Below are 18,312 nucleotides of genomic sequence, written 5' to 3' on the forward strand. Positions count from 1 at the left end.
GTATATTATGGGTGATCTTCATTTTCTTGTTAGCACTGTGGTAGGGAGTGCACCAAAATGGCATCAATACCGGCAAATCAGCGGTCCTCCTTCCTCCTATGTCTTTCCTCAACCTCCCTCTCGAGATCATCGAGAGGACCAGTGAGGCAGGTGCAGCCAATCAGTGGCTTCCCTCTTCTCCAGCTGCAGTCTCTCTGCTGGCTCCATATCACTGGTGGAATTTAGCTCCACCCAATTACTTGATCACACAGACCTCCGCTCTCTAGTCCCAGTTTCCAGAAGATGGCTCTTGGAGTGCTGGTAAAGTGAAAATAAGGTGGTGAGTTTTCCCCCAAGTGAGTAACTGAACTTTGGTGGATGCTGGCTATTAGTCATCTGAGGTCAAGAAGTCCTGTTCTCAACAGGGAAAAGCCATTCCATGGGTAGCCTCTGACTTCTCCTCACTCCCCAACTCAATACGCTTATGATAAAGCTAGGTTCCCCAGAAATGTTGCTTTCACCATAGGCAACTCCCAGAATTGTTTTTAAAGGGACTTTTGGACTCCTAAAGTCCTAAATTGTCATTTCCAGCCTTAGTCATTTTCAATGTGTATTAGTGGAAAATGATTATGTGCTTTTGTAGACCCCAAGAACATGGGAGCACCTGAATTCTTGCAGTTAGATATTTATTTTAGCTCTTCTCCTAGTCTCTGAGAAGAAAACCAGACTTCACATAATAAGAACTGAAACAGAAGAACACAGTGCTGTTTCAGAAGCATATGTGTGACTATGCTATTTCAGGAATTGTTCCAGTATGAGATGTTTATAATAAGTTTGGTGTGACCCAGCCAAAGAGCTTAATATAACTGGGTTAAGTGAATGGTGGGAGGGGAGAGTCCCATTCTATGCCAGCTTGCATTTATTAGTAATCAAACAGGTTTGCAGATGAGACTCCGGAGCGTTTACTAAATCTGGGATTTGTGGTTTGCAAATCATTTTGATTAACAGCTGCTGTCACCTATCTTAGGACAGGAAAAAGTAAGTTTTATTATTTATTACATTAAATATTAGTCACAGACTAAAAACAGTGTTATCTGGCAAATATGAAGTTTACTGGTTAAATAGAAAACCATGCTCTCCCCTCCCACTCGGCCCGCTAAAGATGACTTTCCTGGGAGCATCTCAGTGAACAGATGTTTCTTCTGTTTCCATGAAGGGTTTACTGGCATCTGTTAGTGAAGGGCTCTTTTGGCAAAAGGAGTTTATTGTTCATCTACAAATACACATGGATATTTTAAAAATTTTGCATACATAAGGGTTTTGCATTAATTAAATCACCAACTGGGACTTGGATGAAATATTTGCCTGAATTTCATAATCAAGTATTGAATGATTATTAAAATATGCCTCCCTGATCTAAAATTTGGAAGCTTAATATTCAAGAAATAATTGTTAGTAAAGGGAGAAAATATTTAAATGGTTGGTAAAGGAAAGATAATTATATTGTCAACATAATCTTTTTTAAGTAAGATTCAGAAGGCTCTCTAAAGAGCTTTTGAATCACCCTGAAATCTTTTCCCAAAAATGCTACTTTAGTATGTCTATATAAATCTTTCTTTGCAAAGAAATTCAACTACTTCCTAGTGATTAAAGAATATTGATATTGAAAAATACAGATTATGCCCTTATGTTTGTCAATTCCCAAAGAACATGAAATATTCTATATACTTTACATAAATAGTGAATTTATTCTAACCTATTGAAGATTGCTTTAGGAAGTCAGAACAAATGTGGAACATTTCTGTAAGGCTCAAAGAATGTAAATGCCTACAGGTTAACATTGAACATTTAAATCACTGGTGATATTAGATACATAATGAGTAAACTTACTTTAGGTAAGAAGCAAATAACACTTGTTTTATAAATGTTTCCAAAGCCTCTGAGGCTTTGGACCAGGGAGATGGTAAAAAGTGTTGATTCAAGAGCTTTTACTATTGGCAATTCAGGCAATAATAATAATGGGCTCAGATTCTAGAAATAAGAATAATGAGGTATAGTTCAATCAATATGAGAAATAAATAAAATAAGGGAAATAATTGGTTTGGATAATCTCTAATGTGACTTTACACTGAGCTAATATGGATCCAAATGAGAATTCCTGTAGCAGATTTGTGGTCCCAGTTTTCTGTCTATAACCATGGACTTAGCACACAATATGTATAGCATCATGCACAGTGTGTGATACATAATAGATGCCCCCCAATTTCTCCATCCTTACTTCCAAACTAGGATAACCCCCTAGAATATGCTCCCACAGCCCTGGCCCTTTTCTTTCCCAGTGTGTAATTATATATTTATCCCTGGGTTTTAGGGTTGCTAGATTTATCCAATAAAAATACAAATGCTCAGTGAAATTTGAATTTCAGATAAATAATTTTTCAGTATTTTTCCTGTGCAACTTTTGTGACATACTAAAAAAATAACCATTGTTCATCTGAAATTCAGATTTTCTTGGGCATCCTGGATTTCATCTGGCATTCCCAGTAGCTTACTTGTTCATGTCTGTACCTCCTGCAGACTACAGGTGTTAGCAGAGCAGATACTCTTTGGAGCAGAGGTATTAGCACTTTTCAGGTACTTGATAAATATTGGTTGAATGCCTAAAGGAATGAGTGAGGAGAGAGGGAGGGAGTGCAGCTGAGATTCAGAGAATTTAAAAACAAAAGTACTTCTTGGGGCACCTGGATGGTTCAGATGGAGGAGCATGTGACCCTTGATCTCAGGGTTGTAAGTTAGAGCCCCACACTGGGTTTAGAGATTACTAAAAATAATAAACTTGGGAAAAACACTTTTTGCCATTGGGATTTCTACAAGTGTACCATCCACTGTAAATATTCAGTCCGCTAAAACAGATAAAGAAGAAATTGCTTTTAAAAGAGAGACCTCCAAGTAACCAATCCTGCAAGTATAATTAACTTTCAGTTTTTAATTTGCAGTTAGTATGTTTTCAAAAAGAGTTATTGCACAAGTTAGACTTATATTTTTAAGTATTACAGCAGATTGCAGCTAATCTTTTCTATTGAGATCTAGAACTAAAAAAGAGGTTTGGACAGGACAGACTGGAGATGTTTCCAGGCCATATATGGAGGAGGTAGCCCAAATTTTGAAATCTTTATCACATCTTACTTATTGAATTCAAATGTTCTGCTTTATATTAAAAAAAGCAAAACAAGTTAGTGTTGTGAACGTTCGTTAGCTCATGAAGAGCCAGGGTCTTAAGTGTACTCCTTATAAGATTTAGTTTATAAACCACGGAGTGGAGGTCACTTAGGTGAGTCATGGGAGTTTAGGAAACAGATGGTAAAAGGAGAAAAATGCCTTAGAAAAACAAGTAGAAATGCTAGGAACATTAATCTGGAATAGTCGCAAATGCCCACAAGGCAAAGCCCTTCACTGTGGCTTGAACAACTTCCCGCCTCAGTGTTCAACAAGAAGGGTAGACAGGATCTGAGAGTTTGAGGTTCCAGTTTTAGGGTTTCTATTAGCTGCATATCCAACCTTTGCTTCCATTCTCTAGCTCTTGAAGGGAAGCACAGTCATTTCATATTGAGAATATTGACAGATACTTAATCAGTCTTACAAGACTCTTGACTCAAGGAAATCAGATGGCTCCTGCTGTGTCCTCACCACAGCTGTAGATTTATTTTTTTTCTTTAATGTTTTTATTTATTTTTGAGACAGACACAGAGTGAATGGGGGAGCGGCACAGAAAGAGAGGGAGACACAGAATCTGAAGCAGGCTCCAGGCTCTGAGTTGTCAGCACATAGCCCGATGCAGGGCTTGAACTCATGAACTATGAGATCATGACCTGAGCTGAAGTCGGACGCTCAACTGACTGAGCCACCCAGGTGCCCCTCCCCGCTTTTTAAAAATTTTTAATGTTTGTTTGTTTTTGAGAGACAGAGACAGAGCATGAGTGGGGGAGGGACAGAGAGAGGGAGACAGAATCAGAAGCAGGCTGTAGGCTCTGAGCTGTCAGCACAGGGTGTGTGGGGCTGGAACCCATGAACCGTGAGATCGTGACCTGAGCCTAAGTTGGAAGTTTAAACGACTGAGCCACCCAGGTGCCCCAGTTAGCTGTAGATTCAAAGCATGTGTGTGCACAGGTGAATTCTCTTCTGTCATTCCCTCTACATCACTTCCAACCTCCCAGTTAAGCAATGAGCAGCCAGGGGAAATTATCCAGAGAAAGTGGTAGCTGTGAGTAGTTGAGGGTCAATAGAGCAGCTAGGGTACCAGTCCACAAGCCTGGTAATTGTGTGTGATTTATGACTGTGGATTGTCAGTGATGCCAACAAAAATGTACTGTGTATCTAGAAAAAAATAGCATCATGGTTTTTGAATACAAGAATTATAAGTGTTTTGAGGAAACAGGCATACAGTTTATTTTTTAAAAATTTTGATATAATTTATCATGCCATTTTTTTAATGTTTATTTGTGAGAGAGAGAGACTGAAAATGAGCAGGGGAGGGGCAGAGAGAGATGGAGACACAGAATCCGAAGCAGGGTCCAGGCTCTGAGCTGTTGGTACAGAGCCCAACACGGGGCTCAAAGAGTGAACTGTGAGATCATGACCTGAGCTGAAGTCAGACGCTTAACCAACTGAACCACACAGGTGCCCTCTGCATACACAGTTTAAACAATCCAAGGAGAGAGGATAAAATTTAATTAAATGACAAACATAAAGGGCAATTATTATAAAGCCTGGGAGAGATCAGAAAGTAGAGTCCAGTGAGCATACCCTGAATCCAGAATTTCCACAGAGAAATTTTTTTTGGCATTTGGGTCTGGCATTGAAAGATCACCCTTGAATATACAGAAAGGAGGCTATTGTTAAGTTCAAAGGTTTGTTAAGTTTAAAGGTTCAAAGATGATCATTACCTTAAATAGTAAAGGATTCTGCTTGTAGGAGCCTCATTGGCTGCAGCAGGTGTCTGTCATCTTGAAGTAAAATGAAGCCAGATTGTGAGGATTTTTGAGTGTCTTCTTCTAAATACCAGTCTTTCTAAAATACCCTTTCCAATTATAGTTCTTCTTAAAATTTCTGTACCTTTTGTTCATTTTCTATGAGGGTATTTTTAAAAAGAGATCCATGAATGGAAATCTTTTTAAGGTTCTAAAAATCATCACGTTCAAACTCTCTGTAACCAGCTCTTTGTAACTATTCAAACTATGGTAACTCTTGACCTAGATCAATTTAAATTTTGCCAGCTTTAGGCAAAATTTTGGATTTATTTTCAAATTCCCTAATTACTATCTTACAAGAAGTGAGATCATGCTTTTTTTTTTTTTAATCCTATATCTTGCCATTAAAGAAAATTATGCTGGAGTCAGACACCTCCTTGGTTCAAATCTTAGAGGTGTAATTATTAGCAAGCTACTCGACCTCTTTGAGCCTCTGTTTCGTTACATGTAAAAGGAATATTTCCACATCTGACAGGGTTTCTGGGAAGTTTAGATACATGTGAAATGGCTGAGGTAGGGCATATTTTGTAAGTTCGCGACAGATGAAAACCAGGACAAGTACTCAAATGTGAGCTGCCTGCAGCCTCACCATCATATGTGACATATTGTAAATGTAAAGCTGTATGGTTAGGAGTCTAGCCTCTGGAGCAGGACTGCCTGGGTTCAAATCTGAGCTCCAGCACCTATCTGGGGTGAATTTGGGTTTGTCTCTTATTCTGTCTTTGCTGGAAAATGGAGATAATAGTAATGTTTACCTCATAGGGTGGCTTTGAGAATGAAATGCGTTGATACATATAAAGAATTTAGTACGAAACCTGGCAGGTGGTAAGTACTTTATGTTTGTAAGCTGTTGTTATTTCCTAAGAATTTGAGCGCCAAAGTTAAACACATGGAAAGTTGTTTAAACCAATTGTTTAAAGATATACTATATGTTGACTAACCTGAATTTAAAGAAAAAAATATATAATATTGGTGTCAGGAGTAGAATTTAGTGATTCGTCACTTATGTATAATACCCAGTGCTTATCACAAGTGTCCTCCTTAAGACCCATCACCCATTTAGCCCATCCCCCCTCTCACCTCCCTTCCATCAACCCCGTCTTTTTTTTCTCTATCGTAAAGAGTCTCTTGTGGTTTGCTTTCCTCTTTCTCTTTTTTTCCTTTCCCCTCTGTTCATATGTTTTGTTTCATAAATTCCACATATGAGTGAAATCATATGATCTTTCTCTGATGGACTTATTTCGCTAAGCATAATACACTCCAGCTCCATTCACATTATTGCAAATGGCCAGATTTCATTCTTTTTGGTGGCTGAGTAAACTATTATATAAATATCTGCCACATCTTCTTTATCCATTCTTCAGTGGATGGACATTTGGGCTCTTCCCATAGTTTGGCTATCCTTGATAATGCTGCTGTAAACATCGGGGTACATGTACCCCTTTGAATCTGTATTTTTGTATCCTTTGGTGAATACCCAGTACTGTAATTGACGGATTGTAGGGCAGTTCTATTTTTAACTTTTTGAGGAACCTTTGAACTGTTTTCCATAAAGACATCTTAATCCGTCCAAAGCTGATTTAGGAATAAATAGCACTGCTAAATTATTGTTAGGACAATGTTAACTTAAAACAAAACAAAACAAAACAAAACATGTCTACTTTTATCTGCACTTTAGTCACTTCATCTGCATAATTGGAGGAAGGTCAACAATGGCCTCTGCAAGAAAGGTAACTGACAAGCGACATAACCCAGTGGAAAGCATTTGCAGAAAAATCAGAGCCATCCAAAAGAGAGAAGAGATTTCAGATCCGATTCAACAGATTATCAAATACCAATCTAGCCGTTTTGACGGTCCACAGACTAACTTCAAGAAAGATTTTGAAGAGGTCCTGACGAAAATGGCTGCTGCTATTCCCTGGCCCAACACACGTTTCTCACATTCTGAGAAAGACGATGCCTTCATTTCATATCCTCAAATAGCGTCTCCAAGAACCCTAACCGTTTCTCCTCTCTGCTCTCCTGAGAATGCAACATACTCTGTTCCCTTCACAAGTTCAGAAAACCTCTCAAGGCCAAGATCACAGAGCTCTCAGCATTACACATCTTTGGTATCACAGACCAGGAAAGGGGAGCACTTCTCTAACAAGGATTTGAATAACTATTCTAGTGAAAATAACTTAAGTGCCGTAATACTTGACTTTGATTCAACCTCTGAAAAGCGCTCTGAATGCTTTACTTCTCAGGATTCAGTGGGGAAAAACTTATCTCCAAACGAAGCTGGTAAATATTCATCTTTTAATGTTTGTTCTTCCAATAAAGGAATAAGCATATCACTTTCTGAACACCTGAGCTACCCAACCCACATGATTAAAACCTGGATGGAAGCATCCATCTTTCCATTTTAAAGTATGCTTTTCTTTTTTTCTTTTTTTTAAATTATTTTTTAAAAAAGTTTGTTTTAATTGATATATGGTTGACCTATTAATTTCAGATGTACAACATAGTGATTCAACAATTATATATTAAATGCTCATCATAAGTGTAGTTAACATCTGTCACCATGAAAAGTTATTACAGTGTTATTGTCTATATTTCCTATGCTGTACTTTTCATCCCCATGATTTTTTTTCAACGTTTATTTATTTTTGGGACAGAGAGAGACAGAGCATGAACGGGGGAGGGGCAGAGAGAGAGGGAGACACAGAGTCGGAAACAGGCTCCAGGCTCTGAGCCATCAGCCCAGAGCCCGACGCGGGGCTCGAACTCACGGACCGCGAGATCATGACCTGGCTGAAGTGGGACGCTTAACCGACTGTGCCACCCAGGCGCCCCCCCATGATTTATTTTAGAACTAAAAGTTTGTACCTCTTAATCCACTTCACCTATCCTGTCATCTATCTCCCCTCTGGCAATCACTAATTTGTTTTCTGTATTTTTTTAAGTCTATTTCCTTTTATTTTGTTTTGTTTTTTTTTTTTTTTTTTAACTTTTTCTAAAGCTTATTATCTTGACAGAGGGAGGGCAGGAGGGGCAAAGAGAGGGAGAGAGAATCCCAAGCAGGCTCCACACTGCCAGCACAGAGCCCAGTGAGAGGCTCTAACCCATGGTCTGAGATCATGACCTGAGCCGAAATCAAGAGTCACTCAACCAGCTGAGTCCCCCAGGTGCTCCCTATTTGGTTTTTTAGATTCCACACTTAAGTGAAAGTATATGGGTGTTGTCTTTGACTTAGTTCACCTAACATAATACCTTCTAGGTCCATCCGTGTTATCCTGAATGGCAATATTTTATTCTTTTTTATGGCTGAGTAATATTCTATTGGAGATTCACACACACACACACACACACACACACACACACACACACACATACACGCACGCACACACACATATATATACATATATACATATATTATATCCACACACCACATCTCCTTTATCATTTATCAGAAGACACTTACATTGCTTTCATATTTTGGCCATTGTAAATAATGCTGCAATAAACATAGGCGTGCATATATCTTTTCAACTTAATGTTTTGCTTTCTTTGCATAAATACCCAGAAGTGCAATTATTAGTTATTTCCATTTTTAATTTTTTGAGGAAACTCCATACTATTTTCCATAGCGGCTGGGTCAGTTTATAATCCCACCAACAGCTCATGAGAGCTCCCTTTTCTCCATATCCTCCCCAGCAATTGTTATTCTTGACTTTTTGATATCAGCCATTCTGACTGATGTGAGGTGACCTCTCATTGTGGTTTCGATTTGTATATCGCTGATGATCAGTGATGTCAAGCATCTTTTCATGAGTCCATTGGCCATATTGATGGGAATCATCTTTGGGAGCAGTTCCTCTCACCATTTTTTAATTGGATTATTTGGTTTTTTGGAGTTCAGTTATTTACATATTTTGGATATTAACTTCTTATTGGATATATTATTTGCAAATATCTTCTCCCATTCAATATGTTGCCTTTTCATTTGTTGATAGTTTTCTAAGCTGTGCAAAAGCTTTTTAGTTTGCCATGGTCCCAATACTTTACATCTGATTTTCTTTCCATATCCTGAGGAGAAAGATTCAGAAAAATATTGCTAAGGTCAGTGTCCAAGTGTTTACTGCCTGTGTTTTCTTTTAGGACTTTTATGGTTTCAGCATTTACATTTGATACTTAATCCACTTTAAGTTTATTTTTGTGTCTGATGTAAGGAAGTGCTGTAGTTCTTTTTTTTTTGCGTATAGTTGTCCAGTTTTCCCAGTATCATTTCTTGAAGAGATTATCTTTTTCCTATTATGTATTATTGTCTCTTTTCTATATATTAATTGACCATATAAGTCTGGGTTTATTTCTGGGCTTTCATTTCTGTCCTATTGATCTCTGTGTCTGTTTTTGTGCCAGTACCATACTGGTTTGATTATTGTAGCTTTTGTAGGATAGTTTGAAATCTGGAATTGGGGTATCTCCAGCTTTGTTCTTCTTTTTCAAGATTGCATGAACTACTTGGGGTCTCTTGTGGTTCCATACAAATTTTAGTATTTGTTGTTTTTGTTCTTTGAAAAATATTAGTAGTATTTTGAGAGATTGAACTAGATCTACAGAATTTCATTGGGTAGTATGCACATTTTAACAATATTAACTCTTATAATCCATGAGGATGGTGTATCTTTCCATTTATTGGTATTATTTTTAATTTCTTTGATCAATGTCTTATAGTTTTCAGACTACAGGTATGTCCCCTCTGGTTAAATTTATTCCCAGGGATTTTTTTTTTTTGATACAACTGTGAATTGGGTTGTTAATTTCTCTTTCTGTTATTTTGTTTTTAGTATTAGTATATAGAAACGCAACAGATTTCTGTATGTTGATTTTGTATCCTGAGACTTTACAAAATTCATTTATACTTCTAAGAGTTTTTGCTGTAGTCTTTAGGGTTTTCTGTATGTAGTATGATGTCATCTGGAAATAGTGACAGTTTTACTTTTTTCCTTACCAATCTGGATGCCTTTTATTTTTCTTATCTGATGACTGTGGCTAGAACTTCCAGTACTATATTGAATAAAAGTGGTGAGAATAGACATCCTTGTCTTGTTCCTGATCTTAGAGGAAAAGTTCTAAGACTCAATTTTTCACCACTGAGTCTAATGTTAGCTGTGGGTTTTTCATATAAGGCCTTAACTATGTTGAGATATGTTCCCTCTAAACCTAATAACCCTACTTTGTTGACGTTTTTATCATGAGTGGATTTTGTACTTTTTCAAATGCTTTTCCTGCATCTATTGAAATAATCATATGGTTTTTATCCTTCATTTTGTTAATGTGGTGTATCACGTGGATTGATTGGTGCATATAGAATCATCCATGAAATAAATCCCACTTGATTGTGGTGAATGGTCCTTTTAACATACTATTGACTTCATTTTGCTAATATTTTGTTGGGGATTTTGCATCTATGTTCATCAAAAATATTAGTCTGTAAGTTTCCTTTTTTGTAGTGTCTTTGATTTTGGTGTTAGGGTAATACTGGCCTCGTAGAATGAACTGGAAGCTTTATTTATTTATTTATTTTTTGGAATATGAGAAGAATAGATATTAAATCTTTATGTTTGGTAGAATTCAACTGTGAAGCTACTTGTTCCTGGACTTTTGTTTGTTGGGAGCTTTTGACTACTGGCTCAATTTCATTAATAAGTGGTCTGTTCAGATTTTCTATTTCTTCCTGTCAGTTTTGGGAGATTGCAAGTTTCTAGAAATTTATCTATTTTTTTTAGGTTGTTCAATTTGCTGGTATATAATATTTTGTAGTAGTCTCCTATAATTCTTTGTATTTCTGTGGTATCAGATGTAACTTCTATTTTGTTTCTGATTTTATCTGAGTCCTCTCTCTCTCTCTCTTTTTTTTTGATAAGTCTGGCTAAAAGTTTATCAATTTTGTTAATGTTTTCAAAGAACTTAGCTCTTAGTTTCATCTTTTCTATTGTTTTTTTTTTTTTTTTCCAGTCTCTATTTCATTTATTTTCCCTCTCCTCTTTATTATTTCCTTTCTTCTACCTTTGGGCTTTTTTTTTTTTTTTTTTTCTAATTCCTTTAGGTGTAAAGTTAGATTGTTTGACATTTTTCTTTCTTGAAGTAGGCCTGTATTGCCATAAGCTTCCTTCTTAGAACTGTTTTTGCTAAGTCCCAAAGATTTTGAACCAACAAAGATTTTGTGTTTCCAATTTCATTTGTCTCCAGGTAATGTTCGATTTCCTCTTTGACTTCCTTATTGACCCATAGGATGTTAGTAGCATGTTGTTTAGTCTCCGAGTGTTTGTGTTTTTTCCATTTTTTCCCCCCCTGGTAATTGATTTCTACACTTATAGCTCTGTGGTTGAAAAATATACTTGGTATACAGTCTTCTTAAATTTACTGGGACTTCTTTCATGGCCTAATGAGATATAATTTGGAAAATATTCCACGTGCACTTGAATGTGTATTTTGTTGTTTTTGAATGGAATGTTCTGTATCTGTTAACTCCATCTGGTACAATGTGTCATTTAAAGCTGTTTCCTTATCACTTTTCTGTATGGATGAGATATCCATCGATAAGTGAGGTGCTAAAGTCCCATGCTATTACTGTGTTACCATCAATGTCTTCCTTTGTCTATTAATAGTTGTTTTATGTATTTAGGTGCCCTATATTGGGAGAATAGATATTTATAATTCTTATATTCTCTTGTTGGACTTATCCCTTTTTAATTAGTAATACCCTTCCTTGTTTCTTGTTACAGGCTTTGTTTTAAAGTGTATTTTGTCTAAGTATTTTGTCTAAGTATTGCTACTTAGTATTGTTTTCACTACACAGGTCCCTAAGTATTGCTACTTAGTATTGTTTTCACTACACAGGTCCCTAGGACTCAGGGTGCCTGATTTGGGGCTTGATCCCCTAGCTTCTCAGGGAGGAACTCCACACCTGTCCTGTACCTCCTCATTATGGGTTGGTGCCACACCAGGGGTTTGGTTCTTTACTGTGTCTCTCCCTCTCCTGCTCTTCTCAACATGGCCTTCTTTTTATGCTTTTAGCTGTGGAAGATCTCTGCCAGTATCTCAGGTCATTACCAATAACATAAAACGTTGATTAATGTATATTTTGTATGTTATATGTATCATATACTATATTCTTCTAATAAAATAAGCTAGAGAAAAATGTTACTAAAGATATCATAAGGAGAAGATACATTTACAGTATTGTACTATATTTTTTGGTGCTATATCTATTTTTAAAAATCCACATATAAGTGGACCCATGTTGTTCAAGGGTCAACTGTAATTGTCACCTTGCTGTGTCTGTGGGAGGAAGTGAGCTCAGGATCCTACTCTCCCATCTTCTAGCAAGACTTACCCTTTCTTTTCCCCTCTCTTAAAAGAAAATCTTGCATGTGAAATGTAAGTATTTTCTATGCTTTTAATTAAAACCTGATAGAAATTTCAGATTGTATTTATAATCATAATCATTGGTATTTCTCTACTGACCTGAAAACAAACTTTCTCTGGAAAAATTAGAATGTTACAATGGAAATACATAGATATAGGGGAGTTAAAATTCATAAAGTTCCCAGATGCCTTGCTAAAAACTACCATTTTAAGTGTGTGTGTGTGTGTGTGTGTGTGTGTGTGTGTGTGTAGGACTAAAACATATAAGAGCATGTAGAACCAATAAGGTGAGCCAAAAGAGAATGTAAATTTTGCAGGCCAACTTTAATGCAAATTTCAGGAACTCTACTTAGCGGATGCTTGCAGAATCCCATATATGTTAGGCGTGAGAAAGCAAAATAATATAAGATGACATGTTTTCTGTATAGCTAATTTTTGCTCTCCCTCTATTTGTCTTTAAAATATTTCTACTTAGGGGCGCCTGGCTGGCTCAGTTGGTTAAGCGACCGATTTTGGTTCAGGTCATGATCTTGCGGTCTGTGGGTTCAGGCCCCGCGTCAGGCTCTGTGCTGGCAGCTCAGAGCCTGGAGCCTGCTTCATATTTTGTCTGTCTGTCTCTGCCCCTCCCCCGCTCATGCTCTGTCTCTCTCAAAAATAAATAAACATTAAAAAAAAATTAAGTATTTCTACTTATGGGGCACCTGGGTGGTTTAGTCGGTTAAGCGCCCAACTCTTGGTTTCAGCTCCAGTTGTGATCTCATGTTTCATGAATTCAAGCCCCACATCGGGCTCTGCACTGTCAGAGCCTGGGATTCTTTCTCTCTTCTCTTTCTCTCTGCCCTTTCCCTGCTTGCTCTTGCTCTCTCTCAAGATAAACAAACATTAAGAATAAAATATTTCTATTTGTGTTACACTGCTTTTTCACAGAATGCCTTTAATATTACAGGCAAAAACTCAAATCCTTCTTTCTCTTTTCTATTTGAACACAACTTACTCGTTTTTTCTTTTAATTGATGATGAAACATTCAAGATCAGTTTGTGCTTTGTCTATGCAAGTCAACCAGTATTGTAGACTGCTACTTAAATTTGTCTCTTCTGTTAAAATTAAAACAAAATAGCACAGAAAACACCTGGATTTGCAAACTTTCTCCTAATAGGATGGAAACTAGGAAACGATAATGTCAAGAAAGATGTAACCTACAGCACTAAGAGGACTTGTGAAGAGTTACTCACAAGTATTTTTCATGCATGTGACACAAAATGCAGAGGTAAGTTGAAAATTTTCTGCTGAAATATTTGGTAGTGCTCCTTAAGTCATCTGTGCTTTTTATTGTGAGAGAAAGGGAAATGGTTTATGTGTGGTGCTTGTGTAGTTGTTTGTGTGATGGATGCAACCTAATTTGGGAATAAGGATGACTATTTAGGTGTTGGTTATTTCCTTGTAATTTCTTAATACCTATTTTGCATACTTTACCAGTGTCTTGAATGATTTTTTTTTTGACACTAACTCCAATCATTGGAACTACTAAGTCATCAGTGATGCCTTACAGGAAATATATACCTCAAATTTATAAAACCACTGTACAAAGTTTAGCTCAAAATTGTTAATTTTAGATTTTCACTTCTGCTTTTTTAGACATATGTTCCTTTTAAAATGTCCACAAGTAATTTTTAGTACATAAATAATTTGTGCTCGTTGTAGTAATAATATACAGCTGAACAAAAGGAGAGGGAAATATATCAGTGATGTTATTTCTTTGAGTAACCATAATTAGTGGGTTTTGTTGTATAACTTTACAAAATTTCATTTATCACTGTTTTTTTTTAATTTGGATTAAAATTTCTTTTAACTGTGTTAACATTTCAAACATAGACAGAAATAGAATGTGATGAACCCTTATATGTCAGCGCAATTATGTTTTATTTTTTTAAAAACGTTTATTACAAAGAATTCAAGCGGGGGAGGGACAGAAAGAGGGGACAGAGGATCCGAAGTGGGCTCTGTGATGACAGCAGGGATCCATCCCACAAACTTTGAGGTCATGACCTGAGCTGAGGTCAGAAGCTTAACCTAGCCACCGAGGTGCCCCAATTAGGTTTCATTTTTTAACCCCACCCATTTTCCTTTCCTCAACTCAGCATTGTTTTATGATAAGTCTAAAACCTCACATTATTTCATCTGTAAATATTTCAATACATATTTTTAAAACATGAAGACTGATTTTAAATATGACTACAATGCTACTGTCACGACTAAAAATGTAACATAACTTCTTACTATCAAATATTTTGTTGGTGTTCAAAAATTGGTATCTAAGAAAGCTTAATTGTAATTAGTTGCCTGCCTTATCTATTTGTACCTTTCCTATATCTCTTTTTGTGTTTTGACTTGTTAACAAAATTGGTTCTACTTTCTCATAGTTTCCAAATTGTGGTGATTATGTGTCTGTGGGAACACTTAACCTGTTTCTCTGTCCCCTATCTTTAGAGGTTTGATCAGATAAAGGTTTGGTTTATTTATTTTTTGACAAGAATTCTACATAGATGGTGTTATGTATTTTTATCAGAGGGCAAAACTATTGATGATTGAAGGCTGTTAAAATTTTTTTTTAATGAGTAAATTGGAAGATCTTATGGACTTCATTAAATGATTCAGGCATCGGGCAACATCCCATCAGCAAGTAGAGGAGAGTTCAGAGGAGATGTACAAAATGGAAGTTTTTTATAGGAAGGAGAGTAGGGAAAGAAAGTTATTAGCCAAAAAAAAAAAAAAAAAAAATCGTTCTGGGTAAGGTCACTTTCCCTTAGGGGAAGAGCAGGAGGTCTTATCAGGCAAGTTATCTCATCTTCCTTTGGGGGAGGGGAGAGCCCCTATGGCAGACTCCTTGGTTCCCATCAGAAAATTTCTGACTGGGTAAGACTATATCTGGGGGAGGTTGAAACTGCAATTAGATTATGTATTGAACCCTAATTTGGGAACTTGGCCTAAGAAATGCCATTTTGGAATTTTTAAACAATTCTCCCACTTTGGATCAGACTCTCCACTGAACTGAGAGGTGTGATCAAAATTTAAGGCACTAGCTCTACTCTCAGCTGCTGCTCTGTAGTTCTCGAAGCTCTGTTGACCTTCTGTGTGGTATTCATGGGTCATGGCATTGTTTTCTTGATTCTTTGTGATATTCACAGGTTATAACTTTAGGTTTGCAGTTTTTAAGTCCGTCATCCTCTTTGTTCTTTTTCTGGCCTTCCAGTCTTAGGGAGATCATTTGCTTGTTGGTAAGCAGCTATGAACATGGATCCAATGTTTTCCAGAGAATATAATGTACCAGGGAGGTTAGAGAAGACGTCTAATCTACAGTGGCTGGTCATACTAGCATGAGGAAACAAGGGACCAACAGAAGGTTGTAACTTCTAAGAGGTTTACAAGGTTTTTGTTAAGGTTCATAGGATTTGCCCAGTGAAGTGGGTACCTTGGTCAATGGAGATTATAGGAGGAATGTCCCATATTTTCTAACAGTATCTTTTCTACCATGTGGGCATTAACTTTACGTGAGAGAAAGGCTTCAACCCATACAGAAGACATACATCCAATAGCAAGAACATGTTGATAATCCACACTAAGCAGTGGTTAAATGAAGTCCAGCTGCAGGTGTTCAAGGTGTATAAAGGGAGGAAGTCTGAGGCCTCTGGGAACAAAAACCGTTTTCTAGGATTATGGACCTGATAAGTCAGACATGTTTGGGTAGACTTTTTTAACAATATTATTGAAGTCCCCCATAATGTCTATTCATAATTTGAATGATCTTAAATGCCCTGTGGTGGGTGAAGGAGTGCCAAAACCAAAAAATGGGGTTTGTCAAAAACACAAAAACACACAAAAAAACAAGCAGCAGTCTTGGGTTTCCCATAGCCCCACTGATCTTTGCTTTTAGGCCATTTTTTTGCCCACCTTAATTTCTGAGCAGGAGCAGACTAATTCAGGATCAGACTGATGCCATGTTACAAGGACATCAGGATGGCAAAAGGCTAGCGATGAGGGGCCTTTTTTTTTTCCTTTGGCAAAAGCAGAATGGATTCCATCCACATGTGCCACAGTCTTTCAGCTACAATAAAGGCTTAGTGTGACTTATTTGGCAATGTTTCCCTTGTCATTTCTGTACCCAATAAACCTGATTAGTTTAACAAATCCTTGGGACTATTGCAGGTCAAAAAGACTTCAGATAGTACTTGATTTGGGGAAAATTTACCAAAAATATTTATTTTTAAAGGGTTTGAAAGCACTTCTCTAAAAAGGATCACATTTTATGAAAATACTTGGAAAGTAAAAAACTTTTTATAATTTGTTATCAAAAGCAGACCAAAAGTCCAAGAACACTTTGTCCTGTTAAAAGAGAGAAACCAAATTTTAATTTTGTACCAGCTTTAGATACTAAAATTCGTTTTTAAATAAGTTAATTATATTCTTAGTTTGACCACACATTAAAATTTTCTTTCCAAATATTCTTTTTCCATAGACCTTTTATAGCTTTATTCTTTTTTTTTTTTTTTTTATGTTTGTTTTTGAGAGAGGAAGAGACAGAACATGAATGGGGAAGGAGCAGAGAGAGAGAGGAAGACCCTGAATCTGAAGCAGACTCCTGTCTCTGAGCTGTCAGCACAGAGCCCAATGCCGGGTTCAAACCCACGTACCATGAGGTCATGACCTGAGCTGAAGTCGGACACTTAACCGACAGAGCCATCCATGTGCCCCTCTATAACTTTCTTTTTTACATTCCAATTTTGTCCTTTTTTTTTTTTTCCTTTTCAGGCAACCAGATTCCCTTTGGAACAAAATTACTTTCTCCTCCCTCAATAAAAAATGCATATCCATTTTTTTCATACCTTCTCGTACTAAAAATGCATCCTACTTTCCTGGCATAGAGATGTTTTCCTTATTATTTCTAGGAGCTTTAATTACATATATTAGTTAAAATTCTTAACCCTTAGAAGCCTTAATTTCTAGTGAAAACTTAAGAATTAAGCAATTGTGAACCGTTATACCAGCATTCTTTAAATTTGAAACTTTATGAATACATTTCATAATTTCTAAAAGCATATGCGTTTTTCACTTTTTCAATATAGCACTACACATCTAAGTGTCATTTAGATTATGTAATGAGAAGCTAAAAGTGGATAAATCTAAATTTAGTATTTGTCTTATTTGGAAATTATCTAGATATTTAATGAACTTAATTCCTCATTTAACCCAACTAAGCAAAACTTTAAGCTTTTAAGTTATCAAAAAGAAATTGGGAAAACTAGAAGTAGACATAAATATTGCTTAAAAGTTCATTTATAAACTTCTATCTTACCTCTATTTAATTTACTTGTCTTTAAAAATTATGTTTAGATTACCCACAGAAACTTCAATAAACAGTAGAAAAATTCAGCCATTATCCTAAGCTATTATTTTTTTTCTTGAAGATCTTGTAAGAGTTAATATGAACTTCTTTGGCTAGTAAACTTCAATTGCTTTATGTTTAATGTTGATAACTCTAAATACATGTCTTTTAATTAAACCATCAACCTTAAGCTAGCTTTTATATCAAATATCTTTCCAAATCATGTGAACTTGAGAAGCATTTGGGTTAGTTTCTATCTTTGAGAGTTTTAGAATGCACAGTTCTTACAAGCACTTGGCACTTGCCTTTAAACCAACTAAATAGAGCTCTTTTACAAAGCAGTATCATCCAGAGGTAGAAAACCCCACTTACCTACAATAAACACATGGAGACACATGTGAACAGATAGAACTTATAGCTTCAATTTTAAAATAACTGCCATGAAATAGTTACAAAATTCACCAGTTATAAAAGTTGGGTTTGAGTTTTTCTAATACATGAAGTAAGTTAAG

The 18,312-nt window shown here is 36.4% G+C and overlaps 1 protein-coding gene across 4 annotated transcripts in view; it reads left to right on the forward strand.

Moving 5' to 3' along the window:
- Positions 1-218: 218 nt before the first annotated feature.
- IRAG2 (inositol 1,4,5-triphosphate receptor associated 2) overlaps positions 219-18,312 on the forward strand; it is a 136,766-nt gene continuing 118,672 nt past the window's right edge. For 2 of the 4 annotated variants that reach the window (XM_045061551.1, XM_045061554.1), the window contains exons 1-2: positions 6,685-7,289; positions 13,577-13,687. In XM_045061551.1, coding sequence (XP_044917486.1) covers positions 6,719-7,289; positions 13,577-13,687 — 682 coding nt within the window. In that variant the 5' untranslated portion in view covers positions 6,685-6,718. Of the gene's footprint in view, positions 336-6,684; positions 7,290-13,576; positions 13,688-18,312 lie in introns of those variants that run through there. The other 2 variants (XM_045061553.1, XM_045061552.1) reach the window with 2 other exon arrangements.

This window comes from Felis catus, chromosome B4 (assembly GCF_018350175.1).
Source record: "Felis catus isolate Fca126 chromosome B4, F.catus_Fca126_mat1.0, whole genome shotgun sequence".
NCBI lineage: Eukaryota > Metazoa > Chordata > Mammalia > Carnivora > Felidae > Felis > Felis catus.